The sequence below is a fragment of the Staurois parvus genome, unplaced genomic scaffold, assembly GCF_062004578.1.
Source record: "Staurois parvus isolate SC_StPar_1 unplaced genomic scaffold, SC_StPar_1.0 ptg000479l, whole genome shotgun sequence".
In the NCBI taxonomy this organism is placed as follows: domain Eukaryota; kingdom Metazoa; phylum Chordata; class Amphibia; order Anura; family Ranidae; genus Staurois; species Staurois parvus.
Window position 1 is genome coordinate 977,108 of NW_028318275.1, and position 25,905 is coordinate 1,003,012.

Consider the following 25,905-nt stretch of genomic DNA (forward strand, 5'->3'; position numbering starts at 1 on the left):
TTGTAGAGATCATATGTTGTTGTGGTGTTGATCTAGAACAGATAGCTTCAAATGGCATGTGAGGTCTGGACCAGTAACTGGGGGTATTCGGTTATGAAAAAAGTGCCGCAATTGGACATATGTCCAAAAAGGAAATAATTAATTGATCATTTTAACCTTTAGCCATTGATAGGTCAACAGGGTCCCTTTGTGGAAAAAATGTTCCGCAGCAATGCGTTTATATGGCCAGCAATCAGAGAGAAAATTGGGGGATAGGTCCTATGAAAAATCTGGGTTGTATTGGAGTGGGGTGATAGGTACAGGAGACAGGGAGAGTGCAAAGGTTCTGCAGGCCCTGTAGAAACAGTGTAAGGATGGCCCACAAAAGGGTGGTCTTTAAATTCTCAGAGGGAGTGAGGTCGGGGTAGCCATGGGGCTACAAGTAGGGGCGTATGGGCTCCAGCATTTTCTAGTTTGACCCAAGCCTTTGTGTTCTCATATACATTCCAGTCTACTATGCGTGTCAAATGGCATGCTAAGTAGTATTTGTAAATTCGGGGAGCCCGATGCCTCCGTTGAGGCATTTCTTGCCCCAAATAAAGTCAGTACATGCTCTTCTGTATGCAATAAAGATTTTGGTAAATTAATTGGGATCGCCAACATTGTATATAGGAGGCGGGGTAGGAAGTTCATCTTAATAATGGCTGCTCTACCAAACCAAGAGAAAAAGCTTCTATGCCAAGACTGAAGAACGTGTTTAATATTACTTAAAACAGGTAAGTAGTTCAGGTCATAATGGTCTGATATGTGTCGTGGAAGTTGTATACCTAGGTTCGTGATGGACTTTGCTTACCAGGAAAACGGATAGCGTAATTAGCATGCGTCCACTGCTGTTTGGGGTAAAGATATATTGAGGGCGTTCGATTTAGAAAAATTAATTTGCAAGTTGGATTATAATGAGCAAAATCTTTCAGTAGGTTAGGAATTGATAACTTGGGTTCAGTTAACAATAAAAGGACGTCATCCGCAAATTCTGCAATCTGGTGTGTATGCCCTGCGACTTGTACGCTGGATATGTTGGCATTGGATCTTAGTCGTCGCAAAAAAGGTTCCAGGGTGAGAACAAAAATAAGGGGAGATAGAGGGCAACTTTGTCTGGTGGAGAAGGCATCCGACAGGTGACCATTAATTCGGACACAGGTCGTGGGTTTGGAATATAAGGCAAAGATGTAATATATATCTGTGTGTGTGTGTATATATATATATATATATTTTGTTTCTCAGTGGCTGCAAAGCAAGATAAATTTTAGTCTTTTCAATCCATGTACTTAAAGTGTTACTAAGCCCAGGACCCTAAATTCACTCTGTCGGGTCTCCCACAGTACACAGAACATGGAAATGCAATTATTTTAGTAAATATAAACTGCTAAATACCTTTTCTCATCAGCAGTTTTTATTATTATTATTATACAGTATTTATATAGCGCCAAAGGGTTTGCTCAGCGCTGTACAATAGCAAGGGGGACAGAACATAAGACAAGACAGAAACAATACAATACACGAGGGGTTCGAGGGCCCTGCTCTTTCGAGTTAGAGCAGTCTTGTGACTTCTATTAGTGTTCAGCAGAGCACTGGTTAAAGCTTGCAGGAGGAGTTTTCTTTCTGCTTTAGGAAGATGCAGAACCCCTGACCTCTGTCTGGACAGTGCTGATTGGCCTTTGCTGATCACATGCACTCTCGAAAGAAAATAAAACTCTCTAGCAATACACACTAAACTGAGCATGTGCAGTGTCTCCACATGATATGTCTTATCAGGTGATAAGAGGGAGACACTGGAAGAAGGGGAGTATCAGAGAAGTCAGGATCAAGCAGCATTTTTAAACCATGCAGAGGATTAACCCCTTAGGTTCCAAAGTGAGTATAACAAGCATGCTTTTTTGCATATACAGACTGATTTTACTGTTGTGGGTTTAGTAACGCTTTAAACTTTTTTATGAACAATGGTAATGCTAAACTCGATTTGTAAAATCTCATATAGGCTTTTACATACCTATGTAGTTTCAAAAGTAATTTTTAATCTATTTAAATCTTCACATTTTTATTGTAATAATTGACTGTGACACTGCCACAGGTCCTTGTCGAGGCACTTTCAATCTGTCCTTGCCTCCCAACTGTTCTCCAGCATTGTCATCCTGTCACATGCGTATATGGTGGAGACTATAAGCAGTTGCGCCAATGCTCATTGCACAGGCATGTTTCGTTGTTTTCAGAAAATGAAAAAATGTATGTGATGCACCTTTAACATTTATTTTAGTTCTGTATGCATTTCATTTAGGACAGTTTTGACAGCTTTGTTGCCTTTTCTGAAAATATGCCTCATTGTGAAACAGAAGCTTACAGCATGGAAAGCTAGCTATACTAGCAGTCAAAGGGTTATTAGTAACAAGTGTTGACATGGTGGCTCTCAATCAGTGCTTGTTTCTTGGTCATTCAGCCATCTGGGAGGCTCTGAATACTGCACTTATGATAATGCATACCAGTCACACCATACTAATTAAAGCAATTTACTTCTTCAATATGGAGAAGTAATGGTCATAGATGAGCAGGGACTGACATGGAAGAGATCTGAGTCTTTCCACAATGCATATTGTGTGCAGATCATTGTATTGTGTATGGATGTAGGTAATATCTGAGAGGCAGATCCTGCTTTTACTGTAAAATCAATAATTCTTTTTCATTTAATGTTTTGTGTCTCTTCTCAAGCTGTGCCCATAACATTTGTTTTATGTCTGCTGTTAACTAAATCAAGGCAAGTTCTACTCTGTATATTTAATTTCTTGTAAATTTACTGGTAGGAAAGGTGTGCTTAATATTATGAAGTGTAAAGCTCATTACTACTGTACTGCTATGGCATAAATTCTCATGAGATTGTAATTCAATGGATTTCTTGGCACATATACAGTATATATATTTTTTTTCATCAGTAGCGTTCTTCAAACATTTTATAGCTTAGAATTTTTTGGGGAGACAAAGTATCCTGTCTATCATTATGGTTTGAAAAAGCGTGCTTTCTCATTCAAACACGGCAGCTCCTAAATGAATCTTGAGACAAGTGGAGATGAAATAGTTTCATAAATTAACCAAAAGATAATGGAGAAAACAATAGAGTTTAAGTTGTAATGGTTGCTATGGTTTACAACTGTAGTGGGTAACTATATTTTGATTTTATAGTCAGAGGGCTGTATTTTTGTAGCTTTTTCGGCTACTATGCAGTAAAGCAAGAAAACAAAAAATACTGTAGTATATTATTGTGATTTTAACTAAATAAGAATGCTACATATGCAGACTACTTACAGTAGTAAGAAAACAACACAAGACATACAGAGTACTACAAATATACACATGCACACATTATCTAATCTTTCTAACAAATGAGCATTGACAATGGTTTTTATGCTATAGGGAAGGGTTTCAAAACAAAGGTTCCTCCAGAGGATGCTAGGGGTTCCTTGAGCAATGAGCAGTTTCTGTCTCTCAAGATAAGTTCTGAATGACACCATTGATCCTTTTATGGGGGGGGGGGAATCTTTCTAATAACCAAAGCTGCTAGGAGCATTCTTCCCAATGACCATCACATTAACATATCATGAGTTATAGATATAGTCATTTTTAGCAGGGGTTCCCTAAGACCATAATGTTATTTCAATGGTTCCTCTGTGTTGAAAAGGTTGAGAAAGGCTGCTATAGGGACACACTAAAAAGTCACTTTGCTTGCATTACAGCAGTTTCGCATTTTCTGTAGCAACTAGGACTCCAGACTACTCAAACGATTACAGAAAACCAAGTTCTTCTTTGATCTTATGGTGTCCCTCTTTCAGTTTATACTGCTGATCTTTTATATAGGTTTGGGTAGCTATTCCTACATGGACGTATTCCTTTACCTCTTCCTTTCTATATAAGTTGCTATGAGAGAAGCATTTTCTGGCACTTTATTACCAAACATACCAAAGGTCAAATATGTCAAAAGGTCAAAACTTTGTTGACCTTTATTGATGTAGTCTGGGTGCAGTGTTTGACCTGAACTCCTCTAAAACAATGAAAGCAGCTAAAAATCTGTACACAGATTGTTCTGATATGCAAGTCTAAAAAAAATCACAATTTGCTATAACACAGGGGCCTAAATATCACAATTTTAACAATACTGAACTACAGACAATGATAGCACAATTTTTTCATTAGCAGTGGTATTTTGTAGATATTGTATATTATTCAGTAATTATTGGTATCTCACTGCAGAATGCTCTGTTATATACTGAAAGTTTTCCAGTAACGTGCTGTGTACATTAAAATATACTATATTGCCAAAAGTATTGGGACACCCCACCAAATCATTGGATTCAGGTGTTCCAATCACCTCCATGGCCACAGGTGTATAAAATCAAGCACCTAGGAATGCAGACTGCTCCTTCAAACATTTGTGAAAGAATGTGTCGCTCTCAGGAGCTCAGTGATTTCAAGCCTGGTACTTTGATAGGTTGCCTGCCTTTACGCGCACATGAAATTTAATGGCATCCCAGTCTTATGCAGGCCATAGATGGGGAGAAAAAACGGCAGATTTTTCTTTTAAAAAACGAAAATTCGGTCGTTCAAGCGGCCGACGTTACCATCAATGGTAAAAAAAATCGGCCGATTTTCATCCCTTCTACAGCTGGCAAAAAGTGTCCCTGCAGAGAGCTCTGCTATTTCTGACAGTTCCTTCACATTTACAGCGGTTGAAACATTGTATCTATTTGTTTCCATTTAGGATACAGATGTTTTTATTCGGAAACAAATAGATACAATGTTTCAACCGCTGTAAATGTCAGAGAACTGTCAGAAATAGCAGAGCTCTCTGCAGAGATACTTTTTGCTGGACTCGAATTCTTCTTATTTTCATCCTACTTCTTCTTCTTCTTCTTCATCCTCATCCTCTTCTTCTTCTTCATCCTCATCCTCTTCCTCATCCTCTTCTTCTTCTTCATCCTCTTCTTCATCCTCATCTTCTTCTTCTTCTTCCTCATCCTCTTCTTCTTCATCCTCATCCTCTTCTTCATCATCCTCATCCTCTTCTTCTTCATCATCCTCCTCCTCCTCTTCTTCTTCTTCATCCTCCTCCTCCTCCTCTTCTTCCTCATCCTCTTCTTCTTCTTCTTCTTCATCATCCTCATCTTCTTCTTCATCCTCCTCCTCTTCTTCTTCATCATCCTCATCCTCTTCTTCTTCATCCTCCTCCTCTTCTTCTTCTTCTTCTTCTTCTTCATCCTCCTCCTCCTCCTCCTCTTCTTCCTCATCCTCATCCTCTTCTTCTTCTTCTTCTTCTTCATCATCCTCATCTTCTTCTTCTTCATCCTCTTCTTCATCTTCATCCTCTTCTTCTTCATCCTCATCCTCTTCTTCTTCTTCTTCTTCATCCTCATCCTCTTTTTCTTCATCATCATCCTCATCCTCTTCTTCTTCATCATCATCATCCTCATCCTCCTCTTCTTCTTCTTCTTCTTCATCAGCATCATCCTCTTCTTCTTCATCCTCTTCTTCTTCTTCTTCTTCATCCTCATCCTCTTCTTCTTCTTCATCATCCTCATCCTCTTCTTCTTCTTCTTCTTCATCCTCATCCTCTTCTTCTTCATCCTCTTCTTCTTCCTCTTCTTCTTCTTCATCCTCTTCTTCTTCCTCTTCTTCTTTTTCTTCTTTTTGTCTTCCTCTTGCAGGTCACTGCTCATGCGCAGATTTTTTATCGGTAAAAAATCGGCCGATTTGCCCACTAATTGCCGCGAAAATCGGCCGATCGGCAAAATCGGCCGATTTTTTTCCAACTTTACCGAAAAAAAAACCGGCCAAAATACCGAAAAACGGCCGACCAAATCGCCCACTAACGATCCGAAAATCGGCCGATTTTCTCCCCATCTATGGCCTGCATTAGTCTGTAGGATTCAATATTGAGTTGGCCAACCCTTTGCAGCTATAACAGCTTCAACTCTTCTGGGAAGGCTGTCTACAAGGTTCAGGAGTGTGTCTATGGGAATGTTTGACCATTCTTCCAGAAGCGCATTTGTGAGGTCAGGCACTGTTGTTGGCTGAGAAGGCCTGGCTCGCAGTCTCCGGTCTAATTCATCCCAAAGGTGTTATTATTATTATTATTATACAGGATTTATATAGCGCCAACAGTTTGATCAGCGCTTTACAATATAACGGGAGACAATACAGCAACAATACAGTTCAATACAAGAGGGATAGGAGGGCTCTGCTCCTCAGAGCTTACAATCTAGGAGGGAGGGGATAGTGGTACAAAAGGTAGTAACTGTGGGGGATGGACTGGTAGAAAGAGTAGAGTAGTAGTGTTCTACGGGGTTTAGGGCAAGACTCTGTGCAGGCCAGTCAAGTTCCTCCACTTCAAACTCGCTCATCACTCGCTTTATGGACCTTGCTTTGAGCACTGGTGTGCAGTCATGTTGGAACAGGAAGGGGACATCCCACAAAGTTGGGAACATGAAATTGTCCAAAATGTCTTGGTATGCTGACGCCTTAAGAGATCCTTTCACTGGACCTAAGGGGCCAAGCCAATCCACTGAAAAACAACCCCACACCATAATCCCCCCACCAAACTTTACACTTGGCACAATGCAGTCAGGCAAGTAATGTACTTCTAGCAACCACCAAACCCAAACACATCCATCAGATTGCCAGAAAGAGAAGCTTGATTAATCACTCCAGAGAACACGTCTCCACTGCTCTAGAGTCTAGTAGCGGCATGCTTTACACCACTGCACCCAACTCTTTGCATTGTACTTGGTGATGTAAGGCTTGGATGCAGCTGCTCGGCCATGGAAACCCATTCCATGAAGCTCTCTACGCACTGTTGTTGTGCTAATCTGAAGGCCACATGAAGTTTGGAGGTCTCTAGCTATTGACTCTGCAGACAGTTGTCGATTTCCGTGCACTGTGCGCTTCAACATGCGCTGACCCCACTTTGTGGCTGAGTTGCTGTTGTTCCCAGTTGCTTTCACTTTGCTATAATACCACTAACAGTTGACCATGGAATATTTAGTAGCAAGGAATTTTCATGGATGGACTTGTTGCACAGGTGACAACCTATCACAGTACCACGCTTGAATTCACTGAGCTCCTGAGAGTATGTACAATCTAAGCAACTAGGCTACCTAATTTACAAAGTTAGCTTTTTTTAGTGATTTTTGTTTTGCAGAAAGAAAGTACATGTATGCTTTTCCATTCAGGAGCAGGGACACTGCTTGCAAAGTTAACCACTTCATGTAAACAATAAAAATATGAGCGCTGGGTGACAACAAGGAAAAACACAGACGGGAGCAGCCAGCATAGAAGAGGAAACAACCTTAGATTCTCCAAGAAATGCCAGAAATAAAAGTACAAATGCGACGCTCTATAATATTTACAGTATGCAGGTGGTATCTCACAGTATTCAAACTTATTTGATATAGTACATGCGGATTAATGTGACTGTTGTGACACAGTGAGCAATAATTAACTTTTGTGACTGCTGTGACTGTGGTACTATATAATATTAACAGCAACAAAGCTTATTGGATATAGTTCATGCGGAGTGATGTGACTGTGGATACACAGTAAGCAAAGATTAATATTCGTGACTGCTGTAGCTGGAAGCAATGAGCATACTATGCACCGACTAGATAGTATCACATAGTAACGTAAACTTGTAGGATATAGTTCATACGGAGTAATGTGATTGTGGTGACACAAAGAACAGCGGATAACTTTTGTGATTGCTGTGGCTGGAAACAATGAGCATACTATGCACTAACCAGATAGCACAGATAAATGTGTGTTGGAGTATATAAGACCTACTCCTTGGTACTCTGGGGGTGGGAACTCAGCATGCGGATGTGATCATCAGGTGGGGGTGCTTCACCAGCTGTCATCTATCCAAAGCAGGTTTCCACATCTCAGGTTAACCGTGTCCAGCAGTACAATTTCCAGCCATCAGGGGGATCATGCAAGCAGATGGGAACCAAGAAAGGATCCTTCAGGATAAGGACTCTCAGTGCCAGAAAAATGAGCCCAGAGAGAAAAGAACTCCAATAGTGTAGTATGTTTAATGATCATATAAGAGTAACATCAAGGTAAAGGTAAATTAACAGAGCCAGCACTTACATCTGAGGTAGTTTGTAGGTAATGTAGTTAGTATTCCATGAGAAAGGGTATCTCTCTAACGCGTTTCATGTAATAACACATTTTCGAAAAAAGGGCTACCTAATTTACAAAGTTAGCTTTTTTTAGTGATTTTTGTTTTGCAGAAAGAAAGTACATGTATGCTTTTCCATTCAGGAGCAGGGACACTGCTAGCAAAGTTAACCACTTGTCCGGACACTTTTCAGCTTTCAGCGCTGTCACACTTTGAATGACAATTTCACGGTCATGCAACACTGTACCCATATGAATTTTTTAGCATTTTTTGAGACAGATAAAACTTTATTTTGGTGGTATTTATTCACCACTGGGTTTTTAATTTTTTTTGCTATATAAATGAAAAAAGTGGTTTTCTTATAAAATTTTGCAAATAAATAATCTTTCTTCATAAATCTTGGCCAAAATGTATTCAGTTATTTTTTTAGAAAAAAAAATAACCCAAATTAGTTTATAACCAAAAATTATAATTTTTCAAAAAAAATTTACATTTCTATTTAATTTTTTTATATTATTATTTATGGGTTTTTTTGTTTTTTTTAACATACTGTCACCCTAGCAGTACAGTGGCACTATAGTGACACTGTACTACTTGTGGGGGGTGTTGAAGATTTTTTTTTTTTTTTTACACTGATTGCTTTTACATCCATAAAGGCTGTAAAAGCAATCATTTCTCCTTCTCTCTGGCTGCATTCTTGCAGCCATTGAGAAATACTGTGCAAGCTGTGATTGGTCATAGCTTGTCACATGGTACAAGACTGTTGTGAATAGCCTTGTACCATGTGACCTCTGTGATCGTTCACAGATTTCACACGTAGTAAGAAATGATGTCAGAAGTGACATCTTGCTTACACCTTTTCATGTGATCACTGATTGGCCAATCAGTGATCACATGATCAGGACCTCACACATCGCGGTGCCGCACGTTCCCAGGGAGCGCGCACAATACAAAATGGCGGGCGCCATTTATGAACGGCAACCCGTCCCTGCACTGCCACCCTCCAGCCATTTATATACAGCGGCTGGATGGAAAGTAGTTAATTGATATCTAAATCCAAGAACAAAAATGTTATATTTTATGGCTTAACAGTACTTACGTAGATATTTAGTAGTGGCTGCAGTAGTTTCTTTTAATTTTTTTGCTTTCAGGCTAAGAGTATTTTTAAAAAGTACAGCAAATAAATTTGCAGAAATGTAGTGTCCTTGTTATGTCCTTTGAGATAAAGTGGCAGCTTGCGTAAGCTACTAATCCCATCACCTCTCTCCATGTAATGAAGATGAACAGGGGAAGACATGTTTAAAGTCTATCATGGCTGGCAACCATAGCTCCCTCCATAGATACAATGTAGGAGTGAGTGTAACTATCCAGAGACAGGGAGTGTGTTATACATGGTATTGTCAAGTAAAAAAATAAACACAGCCACCACATCTAAGGACTGGTAAGCTGCAGCATAATTCAACTTTGAGTGGCTTAGATACTCTTTAAGCAGAACTTTACAACTAGAGTCATCACCTCGTTAACCGTAAACGGAGTCCTTTCTGTCAATGTAAACTGCAACAACCTTCCTCTATCTGCTGAGGAGCACATGCAAACTAAGCAGCATTACAGAAATTATAACCCTTGCAGATGGTCTGCTTTATTAAAGCTGATATGCTTTCCTCATCCAGGTTTCAGTATTAATGGCATAATGTAATATTCCAGCAGGTACCAAGAACTGAAGTATAGTTTTGGAAGTACTGATCCTTTATTGCTCTGTGTGAAACAGGTTGATAGCATCAGTCTGAGACCTTTATGATCTGTATGTGTGCCTTTGCTGCCATGTGTGTCCCCCACTTTCCAGGAGCATACTGGACATTTTGCTGGTTTCTAAATAAACTGTCAATGGGTGATGGGGTCACATATGAAAGAAAATTTGTTTATGAAGCACTATTCAGCACATAAATACTCAAGACTTCTAAAACCATTCAAATGTCTATGAATTAAGGTGTTAATGTCTATTGTTCTTGCAGAGACTGGACGTGGCTCACATCATCCATGTGCGAGGGTGTATACATGGAGTGGGACTTTGGTTAAATGACAACTTCTGGGTAACATTTGGCTTAGCTATTGGCCTCCTGGCTCCTCAGGTAACCATATAGACTGGTGGACTTTTTTTTTTTCATATAATCATAACTGCAATATACAATTCCAGTCACTGCTTAATAATAACGTGCACAGCAGTTACTACGACTACATCTGCTTTCCCGAAGTTGGTAGCTGCATAGGCTTTAGCACGCTTCCCCTATGTGACCATAACTGGACCTTGCGATAGGTCACCAAGGCACTAAATTACAAGGAAATGGGGGCATGTACCTGTGAAGAGCTTGATGGATTAAAGTGGTATTAAACCCAAAAGCAAACTATTTATTGCAGCTTACCAATTCTTATGGCTGCAATAGTTTTCATTTTTTTTACACTTTCTTTCCTTCATTTTCATCTGGTAATCCAGCCAGTAAGTCTGTTGTTTTTACAAAGGAACAGTACATTTTGCATTACCCCGACCGCTACACTCTTCATTACATCTAGTGGCCTCTGCACTCTGCATTACTTACTCCTTACCCCTGTACTCTGCATTGCATACTACTGACCTTGGAAGTCTACGTAACTTTGGACCCCTGCTCTCTGTGTTATTTACTTCTGACCCCTGCACTCTTTCTTCTACTGTCCTCTGCACTCTACGTTACACCTTACCCCTGTACTCTGCATTTCATACTACTGACCTTTGAAGTCTACGTAACTTTGGACCCCTGCTCTCTGTGTTATTTACTTCTGACCCCTGCACTCTTTCTTCTACTGTCCTCTGCACTCTGCGTTACACCTTACCCCTGTACTCTGCATTTCATACTACTGACCTTTGAAGTCTACGTAACTTTGGACCCCTGCTCTCTGTGTTATTTACTTCTGACCCCTGCACTCTTTCTTCTACTGTCCTCTGCACTCTGTGTTACACCTTACCCCTGCACTCTGTGTTACCTACTCTTGACCCCTGAACTGTGTGTCACCCCAGTTCTAGAGGTCAGCCGTATAATACATAAAGACAACATACCTCAAAAAGCCCACATTTGTGCATTAAACAGGTTAAAAGAAATGTCGGTCACTTTAACTCAGAATATTCAAGACATTCACTTTTTCTTCCTGTCTTTTTTTCTTTTCTTTTTTATCACAGGCTCTGGGTCTTTGTTTGTCCTATCTATTTTGGATGAAACTCAAGGACATCTGCAGTACATATGACGAGGTGGATTTCAGATCTCTGAAAATGAAAGACTTTAACTTCAAGGAATTGGACCTGAGTGGAGCAGGCTGCTGTCTCTGCTTACCAAGGGAGGAGGGATACATTCCTGTCAATGCAGACAGTGATGATGAAAAACTACCTTAGCACTTATTCTAGCTTCTGATCTGTATGTGAAGTCCACTGGGAAGCTGTAACCGCAGATCTGCTCGATGATGACATTTAACATGGGGTACCTGAGAATATTGCAATGGACTACCCTCTACATACAGGCAAAGCTATTATTAGGAAGTTTACATCAATTCCTGGTGCAATAAGGAAAATGGCAACGTGAAGTTCCCATACAACAAAACAGCTGTTTACAATGTTTACATTTGATCAATTTTTGATATTCTTAGGTAGAGAAATCACAGAAAGTTAAACCTGCTCCAGTATAACATGTCATTCAAATAACAGCTGATAATTGGTTTGCCAGACCTGTGTTTTCATACTAGCACTGCTGGATCCCAGATACCTGCTTGCAAGTAGATGGGGCTTCATAGATGGGGTCAGAGTTTAGAGTGTCACTGAAGTGGTGGGTCAAGAGGAAGCAGAAATTATCCGAAAATGTTGGTATTTTGCATTGGTTTCTGTTTTTTTAAACAAACCTGGAGGACCCTATTGAAAAAAACAGAAAAAAAATGGTTGGCCACAGACAAAATACATATTTTGAACATTTGTTAATAAATGAAACTTTGGTTGCTGTGAGTAATGTCACAAGTTAATCTCTGCAGAATGATGGTTGGCCTTTGATGACACATCATACTCCAAACCTAAGGCACCATCTTCTCATGCTAGGATAAGAAACCTTCACATATATTTTTTGTGTGACCCTGATACAATTCAAACAGCAATGACAATGTGAAAAAACAGTAGGATTGGCCTTAAAGTGGAACTAAACCCTCCTATTATTTTCAGCCAAGGAAACTGCCATCTTAGCTTCTGTTTGATCTTCAACTGCCATGATGCTACACATGTGATCAGTTATGACAACAGCCATTTATTTGATGGTTAGACAATTTGGTTGAGAACAGAAGCAAATGTGATAGTTACATTCCTGGCACGTGTTGGGAATGTACCTGTTTTTGAAATTGTTAAATTGATGGGTTTAGTTCCGCTTTAAGGTCTGGTTCACACCGATGCAATTTCGCAGTTGTTGTGTCTTCCCAGTATGCGTTGCCCTTTTTTTTTGCTTATTTTTTTTATGTGTTTTGCATTTTTGGAAGGTGTCTGTTGTCTTGCTGAAGAAACCAGCAAAAACACAGCAGAAATGCATAAAAAATGCAAGCACTGCTTTTTTATTTATGAATTTCTGCTGTGTTTCCATTGAAGTCTATGGGACCAAAACCAGAACCTGCCGTGGGGAAAAAAAAGTCCCTGACCCTTTCCAAAAAACGCACCAGTAGAAAACGCAGAGATGTCAACATGACCTATAGGACACCATTTTAAATGGATTGTAGTGTGTTTCTGCAAAGTTGAAAATGTACTGACAAATGCATAGGTGTGAACCAGGCCTAAGCTACCCATAAGTGGATCAAATTTTAGCAGGGACTGGCTGAATTTTGATTCATCTATGGCTGTTCCCACTCAAGTGAAGCCGATCTAATGATTGACTTCTGTCAAACTGGACCATTGGAAAACTTTTGTTGATCAGCTGGCTGCAGCCGCTGATCAATGTATTCTGACATCTGAGCAGTCCCACTGTCAGAATACAATAGCACAGAGAGGAGGATCCCTCTATCCACCTTGCATGTGTGGATGGGGGAATCTGTCTATGGGCAGCTTTAGACATGTGATAGCAGTTGGAATAAAAGGCCTGCCAAATGGTTTATTAACATTCCCAGATAGCTATTATTTCTTTAAAGGCAAGCCACCAGGGGCATCTGCAAGTCCAGCTCATGGATGTGACTGGCTTTACATGGGAATCAGGCAGATTTAGATTTCCTGACATAAGAGCAGTAGCATGGAATGTTACATTCTCCAGTGATGTATTCCTTAAAACGTGTACGGTTCCTCTGATCAGTCTTGAGCAGAGCTGTGATACAGTTTGTGCCACCTAAATTAGGAAATGAAAGGCTTTGTTATTTCCCCCATAGATACACAATCGTGTGTGTGTATAGTGCGTGTTGAGTGTGTATATTATAGAACAGAAATACTGTGGTCACTATTTACCCTAGCAAAACACAAATCACTAATCGTACATTGTAGCAATAAATGGCATTTTGCACTAATGTCCTTATTATCTGTGATCCCTGAAAACCTGCTGCCTTACGTAGCTGTCACAGTATTTGTGTGGCACTCTTCTGATCAGCCCATTATTAATGTATGTGCCTTTAGTTGGTAAATGCCTACTCCTATCACCCAGTCTTAACAGCTATTAGTTTATTATTAAAGTGGACATATCACCAACAATTTCTTCATGTTAAAGTGGACCTTACACCCAACTATAGCTTTAACTGTATTCTTCTCTCAACCATACAGGCTGGTCCTGCTGTGGCAACGGTAACCCGCACTGACACATTATGACATATTGGGATTGATTTGCTAAAACAGGAGAGTGCAAAACCTGGTGCAGTTGTGCTTGGTAACCAATCAGCTTCCAACATCAGCTTGTTCAATTAAAGCGATACTAAAGGTTCTTTTTTTTAAATAACAAACATGTAATGCTTACCTGCTCTGTGCAGTGGTTCTGCACAGAGCAGCCTGGATCCTCCTCTTTTCGGGTCGCCAACTGGCGCTCCTGGCTCCTTCTTCCTGTTGGGTGCCCCCATAGCAAGCAGCTTGCTATGGGGATACCCGAGCAAGCACACTCCCAACCTGCTGCTCCGTGTGTCCATTCACACATGGAGCGGTAGCTTGGTTCCGCCCCCTCTGTCTCCTCATTGGCTCACTGGCTGTGATACTGCATGCATTTGGAAGCAGTCACATTTCCACCTCCTCTATGCTTCCCCTTAGCCGTTGGCAGTCAACAGCCATGCTAAAGTTCCCAGAAAGCAATGTATTACCTCTCTGTGGTACAATCAGAGCCCTGTAACGGAGCTACTGTCAGTCCCAAGGGAGGATGGATGAGGCTGGCTGTGACCAATTTCTTCCTTGGGGGTGACAACCACTGAAGTAGAAGACTGTGACTCCATGCAGTGAAGCAGTCTGAAAGCCGTAGTATAGTCCACAGGGCATCAATGTTTTAGAGAATTCAAAAGGCAGCATACATTGTTGTCACCCTAAAAAAGAAAATGCACACTCGCCAGTTTTACTGGCAGGATCAACAGGTATACTTACCATAAAGCAATGGACAAAATAAAAGGCATTGTCCTCCATAAGCCTGCAGTGCTTTCTATTTTATTTTTGCTTTCGGATTTGTGCGGTACATACAATTGAAATAATACAGGCATATTATTGCCTATATTATTTAAATGTATTTAAATTATTATTCTAAAATTAATTATAAAATTTACTGCTGACCCCCCATTTCTTTTGTTTGTACTTGACTCACAAAAATGTGTAGAATAGTATATGTTAGCTAATTTAGCAAAATCACAAAACTGTTCTGCAAATCCCCCACGTCAGCTAATTTGTTGCTAAAGCCAGAAGACATTTTCCTTCTAGTATAGTATAACGTCCTTCCACTTGGTACGCTGCATGTGTTTGTCAAAAGTTGTGACACACCTAGAAATTGTAAAATGTTGAACATACTGGACCATTTCTTTTTTTGCCTTTTGTAAGCTTGTGTTTAGTGATGTGACCATTTCTTTGCCACACACAGGCATTTGGAGAGTTGTTTTAAAACGCACAAACAGGTAGAAGAATTTGCTTGGGACAAATCTCTAAAATTCAGGGAATTCAAATATCGGAAATAGTTTTGGCGTTCTGTGTGAAATCTTGTATGTACATTTTATTTAACAAAATGGTATTTTGTACATTTTTTTTTTACATGGATAAATAAAAATGAAAAAATTGTGTGATATATTACTGGTTGTTTGTTAATTTTACATTACAGTTTATCGTATGTTCTTAAACCTATGTCCCAGCCACACTTGACAATGTGCTAAATAATCTCTGTGTCTTTGTAAATGCAGGACAGAACATATGCTGGTTCAAACACTACCCTCTCTCTCTATATCCGCTTTTGTCTTGCCCTACTACAGTGTGGTTCCCCATGCGGGTGCAGTTTCCAGTGTGGGCAACTTGCCACTAGCAATGGCACTCGCCCGCAGGTCCCACATTTCGTGTGCAGGTGGTTGTAGCTGTGGGATAAAGTGCAGGTCCTGCTTCTACCCAGCCCAAGTGTGAACCGAGTCTTAAAGTGTATTTCCACTTTTGCAGCGAAATAGGAATAAGACCGTTCTGCAAAAGTAGAAATATGCTTTCAAGTGGTTGTAAACCCTTACATATACCCAGTGAAATGACTAGCCTCAGGCGATACACAGAGATTAAACAAATCCTACTACATAAATTGTACCTATCTGCAGTCTTCTCTACATCATTCAAAGTGCTGAATTTATAAAGCTTGTCTGAGCTTCCAGAAAGCAGGGTCGGGGAGCTAAAGTTACACTCTGTAGAGCTCAGTGAGTAGAGTTATGAGAGCTGATTGGAGGGAAGGGACACACCCTCGTTCACAAAGGAACAGAGCTGAGGCTGTCAGCCACAGGCTGTGCCCTCCCCTGTCACCATTTTTCTCTGGGTGTCAAGAAAACTTGGCAGAAATGACTCATGCAGATAACAGAGGAACAAGGCAACAAACAGAAATGACACTTAGTGCTCTGGATTGAGACAAGTAAGCACTATGGAGGGATATGCTTTGCTCATATTTCATGTAAGAGGTTTACAACCACTTTAAGCATGAGAAGGAGTTTGCACAGAATCTTTGGACTAAGTCTACATTCTCACCCAAGTCGCTTGAGAAAACATTAAAATTTTATTTTCCTGGAATGTAAAAAATTTATAATGAAGGTAAACATAGTACATTAAAGCCAACCATTCTCCCCAAAACCAGTAAAAGCACAGCTGCAGGCAGCTCTGCATCCTTAAAGCGGAGCTCCAGTCAAAGCTACAAAAAATAAAAGTCAGTAGCTACAAAAACTAGCTGCCAACTTTTAAAAAACAGCCACTCACCTGTCCTGTGATCCAGGGGTGTCTGCACTGCAGCCCATTTCATCAGCTGCCCTCGCTCCTCGGCACTGGCATCTTAAAGCGTAGGTCCACTTAAAAGTGGAAGCTCTGCTTGTTTGCCTCCTCCCCCATTCCACTACCATATTGGGCACCTTTTGGTTGGGAGGGGAGAGCGGATACCTGTTTTTGACAGATACCCACTCCAACTTCCAGCTCAGTTCGCAGCGGCAAAGTGAACTGCATGTTCGGACCCCCTTCTTCCTCCCGCAGTCTCCTGAGAACCTTTACTGTCAGACCAATCAGAATGCGCAGCGCAACTCACGCATGCGCAGTGGGCACCCGGCTGTGAAGCCCCAAGCTGTCAGCTTGGTTCCCACAGTTGTGATGCCGGCGCTGGGGAGAGAAGAGGCAGCGAAGGGACGGCACGGATGAGAACATTGCTGGACCCTGGGACAGGTGAGTGTGTTTATTAAAAGTCAGAATCTAGTCAGTTTTTGTAGTTGCTGACTTTTAATAAACACAAAATTGACTGGAATTCCACTTTAAGTGTGGACATCCTGCTGTGACAGCTTGTGGCTTCATAGCCAGGTGCCCACTGTGCATGTGCGAGTAGCGCTGTGCCTTGTGAATGGTCCTGTAGTCTTCTGGGACCTGTCACGTGTCCCAGAAGACTACGGGGAGGGAGGGGGAGGACAACTTATGATCGCTTAGACGATCGCAGTGGGAGTGGGTACCTGTCAAAATCGGTTACCTGCTCCCCAAAGGTCCCAATTCCTCATGGAGAGCAGGGGACCCGTACTTAAAGTGGAACTTCCCCTTTTGGGTGGAGCTCCGCTTTAACAATAAAAACTACACTCTTATGTACCAAGCCCATCTCCAAGTAAACTTGCAGTTTAAATTTCTGTACTTCTGCCTCTCCCAAAGCACTGGTGATGTAACCAGTGCTCCCAACTACCTCCAGCCAAGGCTAATTCACCAGTTCCTTCCAGGGAGCTCTCACAGCTAAACTGCAAGATCTCAGGAAAAATATCATTATTTATACATTGCAGTGATGTCAGCAATGAGCATGTCAGGTGGTATAATGACATGCACATCGCTAAAGCCATTACAACAGGAAACAAACGCAAGCTGCACCAGATCTCATTATGTGCATGCACAAGATCTACTGGGGGCTGGCCTAAAGAATGAGCAAGAAGAAGCCGGGCATCATTGACAAATATTTAACATGGCAGTGTATGTTTTATAGCATAGAGCGGACAGAGCAATAGGATTTGGGAGTTCATACATCTACAAATCTTTATGTGTTTGCTAGCGTAAAGCTGGCCATACACTTATCGAAATGTGGCCACTTCAGAACCTGATCATTTGACTTCTGTCGAAGAGACATGCTGGAAAAACGTTTGTCCTCATCAGCCATTGATCGGTACAGTCTGACAGTGTCGGGTCCTGCTCTGTTAGAATACAATATCCTACTAAGGAGTGGGGGGGGGATGGATCCACCATCTATCCACCTTGTTTGTGTTGATGATGGCCTAAAACAGAATGGGAAAAAATTACACGTCCTTGTTGCTGATTTCCTACCTTCACTGAATATGTCATCCATCTTCTGAAATAGCCCATTCATTTTCAAATGAAACCATTAATTCTCTTTGGTTTCTTATTTGTAAGACCCGGGGCTGCTATGTCTCCTATTCCCCCAGCCACTGGTCGTGGTACATCCCCTCTGTAGTTCTTTCTCCTGGAAGCAGTGATATAATTCAGCCCTACCTGCAGTGGTGGGCATACCGAGACTCTCAGACACATTCAACATGTACAGGCCTAGTGTATCCTGTGGTTGATGGAAACTGTAGTTTCCATTTACTGCAGAGAGAGCTGCGCATTCTGATTGGTCCTTTTACTGCAGAGAGAGAGAAGATATGATGTAATCCCTGCTGTTACACACCCTCCTTGGCAGAGCAAATGCTGTTATCTTTTGAATTACAGAGATGAGATTGTGAAAATTCAATTAGTCTTTTCTCCTAAATGGTCAGGATTTTCAAAATATTATTAACTGTTTAGTGTTTTGTGTAGGGGGTGTACTAATGGGTGATATTTTTTTGCCTATCCTAGAGTTCTTTAAAGTGGTTCTAAAGACAGAAGGTTTTTTTACCTATATGCATTATGGTAAAATAACCTGGTTGCAGCTTCCCCCTCAGTCCCCCCCCCCAATACTTACCTGAGCCCCATCTTGATCCAATCCAGTGATGTACATAAAAACAGTGACTCCCTCCTAATTGGCTTACACAGCCAAGCCACAACCTGTGTGTGAATAGACAATGTCCATTCACAGGAGCACAGCTCAGGAGCGAACCTGCTTGAGTGTCCCCATAGCAAGGGGCTTGCTATTGGGGGGGCACTCAGAATAAAGAGGAGCTAGGACCGCCAGTGGGGGAGCTAAAAAAAAAGAGGATTGGCACTGCTCTGTGCAAAACCATTGCACAGAGTTGGTAAGTATAACATGTTTGGTATTTTAAGAACAAAACAATTACAGCCTTTAGAATCATTTTAAGGCTATGAATAATGTTAGTTATTAAATGTTTGGGAGGCTATTTTTTCATACTGTCAAGGTGACTGTCAGCTTTCTGTTGGAAGTGATTCAGGAGGCTAAAATCACCTGATCACTTCACACCCCTGAAGGTACATCTTCACTGATCTTCCCTCTAGTGAATGAACCTGGAAGGGACAAGCACTTTGTCATCTCCAGGTTCACAGCTGTCATTCCCCATCTGCTGTGGTCAGGAAAGAAGCTGATTAACCCCTTCATTCCTAAGGGTAAAACAAATCTTAACGCCTAAGCACAATTTTACAACTTTGACATGTTAGTAAAACCGTACATATCATCACAACTACTTTGTACATCCAGGTGAATTATACCTTGTTTTTTTCAGGACAAATTAGGCTTTCATTTGGTGGTAAATGGTAATGGATATCTCCTGATTTTTTTTATTATCAAAGGAAAACTGGCCCAAAATAGTAAAAAAAAAATAATTTTTTTAATTTAGCTGTGCGTTTCTTGTTACTACCATAACCTACCACTAAACAACAACCCAAAATAAATTTTCCAGCTCTTGACGATCGCAGCGATACCATATATTTGTGTGTTATCAATAGTGCGCATTTTTTTTTTTTTAACCTAAAACACACTGACACTAGCTGACATGGATACCAATAAAAAAAAAAATCCTGACCTTTGACCCTAACCCTGACCTTGACCCAAACACTAACCCTGGCACTGAACTAGATCAAACCTTGATATAGGTATTTTTTCTTTTCTTTTTTAATATTTATTTAAGTTTTTTTTCCCTCTATGCAAGGAGAGAAAGAGATACAATGCATCTCTCTCCTCCATTCAGAGAGAAAATAAAAATGGGGGGGGGGCTGTACAGTGACTAATCACTCTGATAGCCAATCAGAGGCTATCACAGAGATCATCTGACCCAGAATCAGGAGTCCCGATGGCTCTCAGTGAAAACTTGGTCTTTGTGCTGGGAGCGAGCAGTGCAGCACACTTCCAGCAGACAGGTATGCAAATATGCAGCCCCATAGAAAAAAGCCCAGTTCTGTGAGACCACATATTTCTGTTATGTCAGCGTGAAGGGGTTAAGCATGATATTTCTTTGATCAGCTTTATTGTGGTCCATAGGCAACATTAACGGCATTAAGGACTTTAGCTGTTTCTCAATGCTATCACATAGTTATGGTTAACTCTGAACTGATAACCTGTAAAAACTTTTAAAGCATTGCACAAGGACAATTTTGGGTACTGCAGTTTGTCGTTGTTTCAATGCCTGCAATTTTAAGGTTTCACATGTTTCAAGTCTATTCGACACAACCTCATTTTTTATATTTTACAGGAAAAAAATGGGTAATATATTTTGTTTGTGTGCACTAAAATTAAAGGTAGTGTATTTTGTTACTGAAATTATTGGTTTGAGAAATGTGTGCTAATATCGAGACAAGAAATTGCAGCTACCACCATTTTATTTTCCTGCATCTCTGCTTTTAGAAAATACTGTATAGCATATTTGGGGTTCTATAAAATCCTCAGGCCTAAAATGTGCATTTTAACATGGGTGCAGCAAAAGAAAAAAAATTGCTTTGGCAGACAAGCTTTTAAAAATTGAACAGCAGTGGTCACCTCTGTGTGGTTATTGCACTATTTGCTTGCTCATAGACCTGCATGGAGCTTCAGATCAGGTCCATCAGAAAAACTGATAGTTGGACCAGATCAGAATGCCTGTGTGAAAGCAACCTAAAACTGATGTAAAATGATTCAGTTTTTAGGGGTTTTTTTGTGATGGAACTAATGATACTAATGTGAAAGGACCCTTAAAGTGATTCTGGATTGTTTTACCTTCATGCATTCTATGTATCAAGATAAAGTATCTTAAGTGTGCATCTCACCCCTCAACCCTCCTTAATACTTCTCTGAGCCCGATCTTGGTCCAACGACATGCACAGGAGCTCCGGTTGTCCCAAGTTTCTCCCTCCTCATTGGCTGAGATACAGCAGCAATCATAGTCAGTGAGGAGGTAGCGGGGGGGGCCTCAGGAACGAACATGCACTAGTGTCCTTATAGCAAGTGGCTTGCTATTAGGGCACTGCTCATAGGGGAGGAGTCAGAAACACAATCGGGGGACCCCAAGAAGAGGAGGATCGGCGCTGCACAGAGCAGGTGAGTATAACATGTTTGTTATTTTAAAAAAATGAAAAAACAATCACTTAATATCACTTTAAGAGTAACTTAAAGGTAGCAAACCACATCCAAATTTGTCCACCAAAATCTGCTGTGAGTGACACAAGGATTTCTGGGTAAACAGATCAGAAGGGCTGGTGCTAGACTATTTTGCGCCCTAGGCAAGACCAGCTACTTGCGCCCCCCCGCAATAAAATTTTTTTAAAACAGTAGGTAATATTAAATCAACATAACATGAAACTGCTAAATTTCTTTTATTTGCAAAAATAAGTGCCATAAGATGCCACCAGCACCAATATTAAAGACAAAATCAGTGTCACAGGTGGACTGTATCTGTGGCTGGCAGTGGCAGGGTGACAACTGCAGTGAGTGGAGGATGATGTATGCACACTCCCAGACAAATCCCAGGCTGGAATTCTCCAGGCAATGGGGGGAGATAAAACTGCTGTGACAGCAGGCAACTAAACCGAGTGATCCCACACAGTGACAGATCCGACACACCACCACTACTGACATCAATCAGCAGGCACTAGAAGAGCAGGTTGTGGGATCGTGATGATGTCATCACTCACTGACACATTGCACATGTGATGGATGTCGGGCCAGCCGAGTCCCACTCACACAGACACAAGACATCAGAGTCAAACATTACTTTTCTCCGCAGTTCTACCTCCGCTGATGAATGGGAAGAGAAGGGCTGGAACTCCACAGTGATCAGCAGCTGCCAGCCAGCACGCAGTAAGGGACCGAGTCTGAGAGAAACACTATAAGGAGCAGCAGCTCAGCTGCTACACTGGCCTCAGACATCCGGCATCTTCCTCTGTCCTTTCTTCCTCCCCACTGCCATCCCTCCTCTCAGCTGAAGGATCATTCATGATGTGTTGGCGTCCGACACAGAGAGAATGACAGCCTGTGCTGCTCCCAGGTGCCCCTAGGTGGCAGTGCGCCCTAAGCGACCGCCTAGTTTGCCTAGTGGAAGCACCAGTCCTGCAGATCAGGGCTTGATAAAGGGCAGGCAAGGCTAACACAGTTACCTATGCCTGATATTTTTCACCATATGTAACCATAGGTGTGCTGCAATGCAGTTACTCTGTATGTACTATTCTTGTACAGTGCAATTCAAACATTTACTCTGACTTGTTGAGTTAACCGCTTGCTTTCCTGACCCCTGAACATGTGTGTGGATGAGTGCTAATGATGGGAGATGGGGTTGTCACATCTCTTCCGGTGCGGTAATTGCAAAGTGTGTTCATGGCCCAAACAAATCTCAGCATTAATATCATCAGAGAAGAGGAAATGAGGGGATTGCGCAGAGCCGCGTGAGATGTGATTGCTGAGATTATTAAAACTAATTTGTTTTATCTTCTACATAATGTATCTCTGCTTCACTTGCCTCTAACAGTAGAACTAGCCTAGAATTGTAAAGTTAACTCATTCATTGCTGCACACGGAATCTAAAACAATGCTCAGATTAGGACATACAAAAACTTGCCACCATCTGCCTGCTGAAGGGATTTTAAGAGAAAGTGGGAAACCTCTTTCTCTTAAAATCCCTTCAGCAGGCAGATGGTGGCAAGTTTTTGAAAGCTAACAATCTTTTTTCAGTATTGAAAAGGCTTCCCAGCTCCTTTTTTTGAAACCTTTTAGGGCTCTTTCACCTGGACTCCATAGAGTGTGAAGAGCCATTTGTTTCATTTTGTTGTCCTAGCATTGTCAGGGTGGGAAGGGGGGTTATTGTTTAGGGTGGAGAGGTGTGGGGGGTGTTATTGTTTAGGATGGAGAGGTGGGGGGGTTATTGTTTAGGGTGGAGAGGCGAGGAGGGGGTTATTGTTTAGGGTGGAGAGGTGAGGAGGGGGTTATTGTTTAGAGTGGAGAAGTGGGGAGGGGGGTTATTGTTTAGAGTGGAGAGGTGGGGGGGTTATTGTTTAGGGCAGAGAGGTGGGGGGTTATTATTTATGGTGGAGAGATGGGGAGGGAAGTTATTGCTGAGGGTGTAGAGGTGAGGAGGGGGGTTATTGTTTAGGGTGGAGAGGTGAGGAGGGGGTTATTGTTTAGAGTGGAGAGGTGAGGAGGGGGGTTATTGTTTAGAGTGGAGAGGTGGGGGGTTATTGTTTAGGGCAGAGAGGTGGGGGGTTATTGTTTAGGGTGGAGAGATGGGGAGGGAAGTTATTGTTTAGAGTGGAGAGGTGAGAAGGAGGGTTATTGTTTAGAGTGGAGAGGTGAGAGGGTGGTTATTGTTTAGAGTGGAGAGGTGGGGAGGGGGGTTATTGTTTAGAGTGGGGAGGGGGGTTATTGTTTAAGGCAGAGAGGTGGGGGGTTATTGTTTAGGGTGGAGAGGTGGAGGGGTGGTAATTGTTTAGGGTGGAGAGGGGGTTATTGTTTAGGGTGGAGACGTGGGGAGGGGGTTAATGTTTAAGGTGGAGAGACAGGGAGGGGAAATCACTGCCCTGCTGTACAATACCCAGCAGACCCATCCCTCCCCCTCTAAGAAGTTCTGCAGCAGCTGAGACACCCAGGGAAAGTTCACCATCCAGCCACCCCGGGGAGGGGAACAGCCGTTACAGAAATGGCTGCCAGTCTCCCATTCACAGAACTGTGATTGAATGACAAGGTTGGGTGGGCGGAGCCACACACAGGCACATGTTTTAAAATTGTGACGGCGGGTACGGGGAGAGGATCCCTGACCCACTATCATAACAGGGACTCTGGGTATGTGTGTCTGGGGGGGGTCAGGTTTTGGTGCAACAGTAACATGTTACAAAAGGGGAACTTATCCTTTACCTTTATAAAAAAGGAGGGGGTGTTTATGATGCCTTTATTAATTTAGGGTTGGTGCTTGGGGATTTTCTTTAGTTTTTTTTTGTTGGTCTTTATTCTTTTACAGTGTAAGCAGCAGCACCATGAAGCTGTCGGTGACAGTTCACAGCATACTACTGTTGTGCAGTTTAGTCCTTAGAAAAATGTGTCATGCGCACCAAAGATCCACATCCCCCATACAGCTCTTCTATAGCTGTTAATAAAGCTCAGAAATAACCCCTACTATAACATCATGTCATGGAGGCCCAAAGGGAGAGGCAGAGGTTGTTGCTATGTAGGTACCAGGAGTGGTTAGCTTCTGTATTCACAGGCCAAAGTGGCGGTTGGAGTGCAAGTAGCAAGCAGTCATTGTCAGTTGCAAAAGCACTGGGTTCATCCAACCTGGCAGAGGAGTCGGCTGAAATATTTGATCACAGCCTCAGCCACTTGCTGCAAGAGGATGCACAGCAATTAAATGCATCAGAGATGGAGGAGGATAGCAATGGGAGCATAACAATGGAGGGGACAACAGAGAGGAAAAAACAATTGGTACAGATGTACCTGCAGTTTCAGCTTACTGCCAGCTTGGCTCCAATAATGGAGATGGAGGAGATGATGATGATGATGAGATCCCCAACAATACCTGGGTGTCAGATAAAGTCCCTTTAGGGTTGCCACCTCATCCCTTTAAAAACTAACACATATTTGCTAGGAATCTCCATGACTAAACTTTTCTGGATGGTGGACCAACAAGGGTTTCCTCTGAATTGCATATTTATGTGACCATAATAGGTCCATGTCGAAGCAATTTTTATTAAACTAACATCAGCTCCCATCAACAGAAATATATCAATATACTCAATTAGCACATTTTATGGTGACCCTTAAGCAAGCAGAGGACCTGACCACTTCCACCCCAATGGAACTCTTATGCAAGAACTACGATAAGCATAACAGATTTATTTCCAAAATCTATACCCTGCTACACTCTGATTCTTCCAAATTGCCTTAAATGGGAAAATGGGAACAAGACCTGGGTGAGCCAATGGACACCGCAGAATAGGGAAAAGTGGCCCAATATGCCTCTGTGTCTTTTATCAATACGTCATTAATAGAGGCAAACTATAAGATTCTCTTAAGATGGTATATGGTACCTGTGAGAATAGCGCCCTGTGTTCCAGGTGCCTCTCCACTTTGCTGTAGGGGCTGTGGTCAAGAAGGAACAGTGCTTCACATCTGGTGGATATGCCCAAAAGTGAGGCGGTTCTGGATTTGCACATATAACTTTGTCTATTCCCTCACCCAGGTGAATCTCCCTAAAAATCCTGAACAGGCCCTATTGGGAAGTCCAGCAGAGGGGGCACATGAGACAGTTGATAACCTTTATCTTTACAGCAGCTAGAATCTCAATTGCGAGATCTTGGAAGTCTCCTATGATCCTGTTTCATCTTTTAAAGGCCATGTTGACATAGATCATGACAAATGAATGCCTGTCATCGATTCTACATAACAAAATGGTCTTCTTTGGGAAAACTTGGGACCCATGGATCAAATACCTCACGGACTCCCAGTGACCTGGAGAATTCCCTTACTCCTGAACTTGGACGAGTGCGCACCTTTTTCCTTCTTTCTCTTCTCCTCTTCCTCTCCTTTCTCTTTCCTTCCTCTTTTGATTTTCTTTAGTTCTTCTTTTTGGTTTAATCCAGTTTTTCCTCTTTTCTTTAAGGGATGATCTCTCTACACCATCCGCTGTATGAGGCA

The 25,905-nt window shown here is 41.7% G+C and overlaps 1 protein-coding gene across 1 annotated transcript in view; it reads left to right on the forward strand.

The window, feature by feature from the left end:
- Positions 1-15,468, forward strand: part of LOC149452321 (tetraspanin-15-like) — a 216,357-nt gene extending 200,889 nt beyond the window's left edge. Inside the window, exons 7-8 of the mRNA XM_089689499.1 lie at positions 10,207-10,323; positions 11,403-15,468. Of these exons, the coding sequence (XP_089545625.1) occupies positions 10,207-10,323; positions 11,403-11,612 (327 nt within the window). The 3' untranslated portion in view covers positions 11,613-15,468. The remainder of the gene's footprint in view (positions 1-10,206; positions 10,324-11,402) is intronic.
- The last annotated feature ends 10,437 nt before the right edge of the window (positions 15,469-25,905 follow it).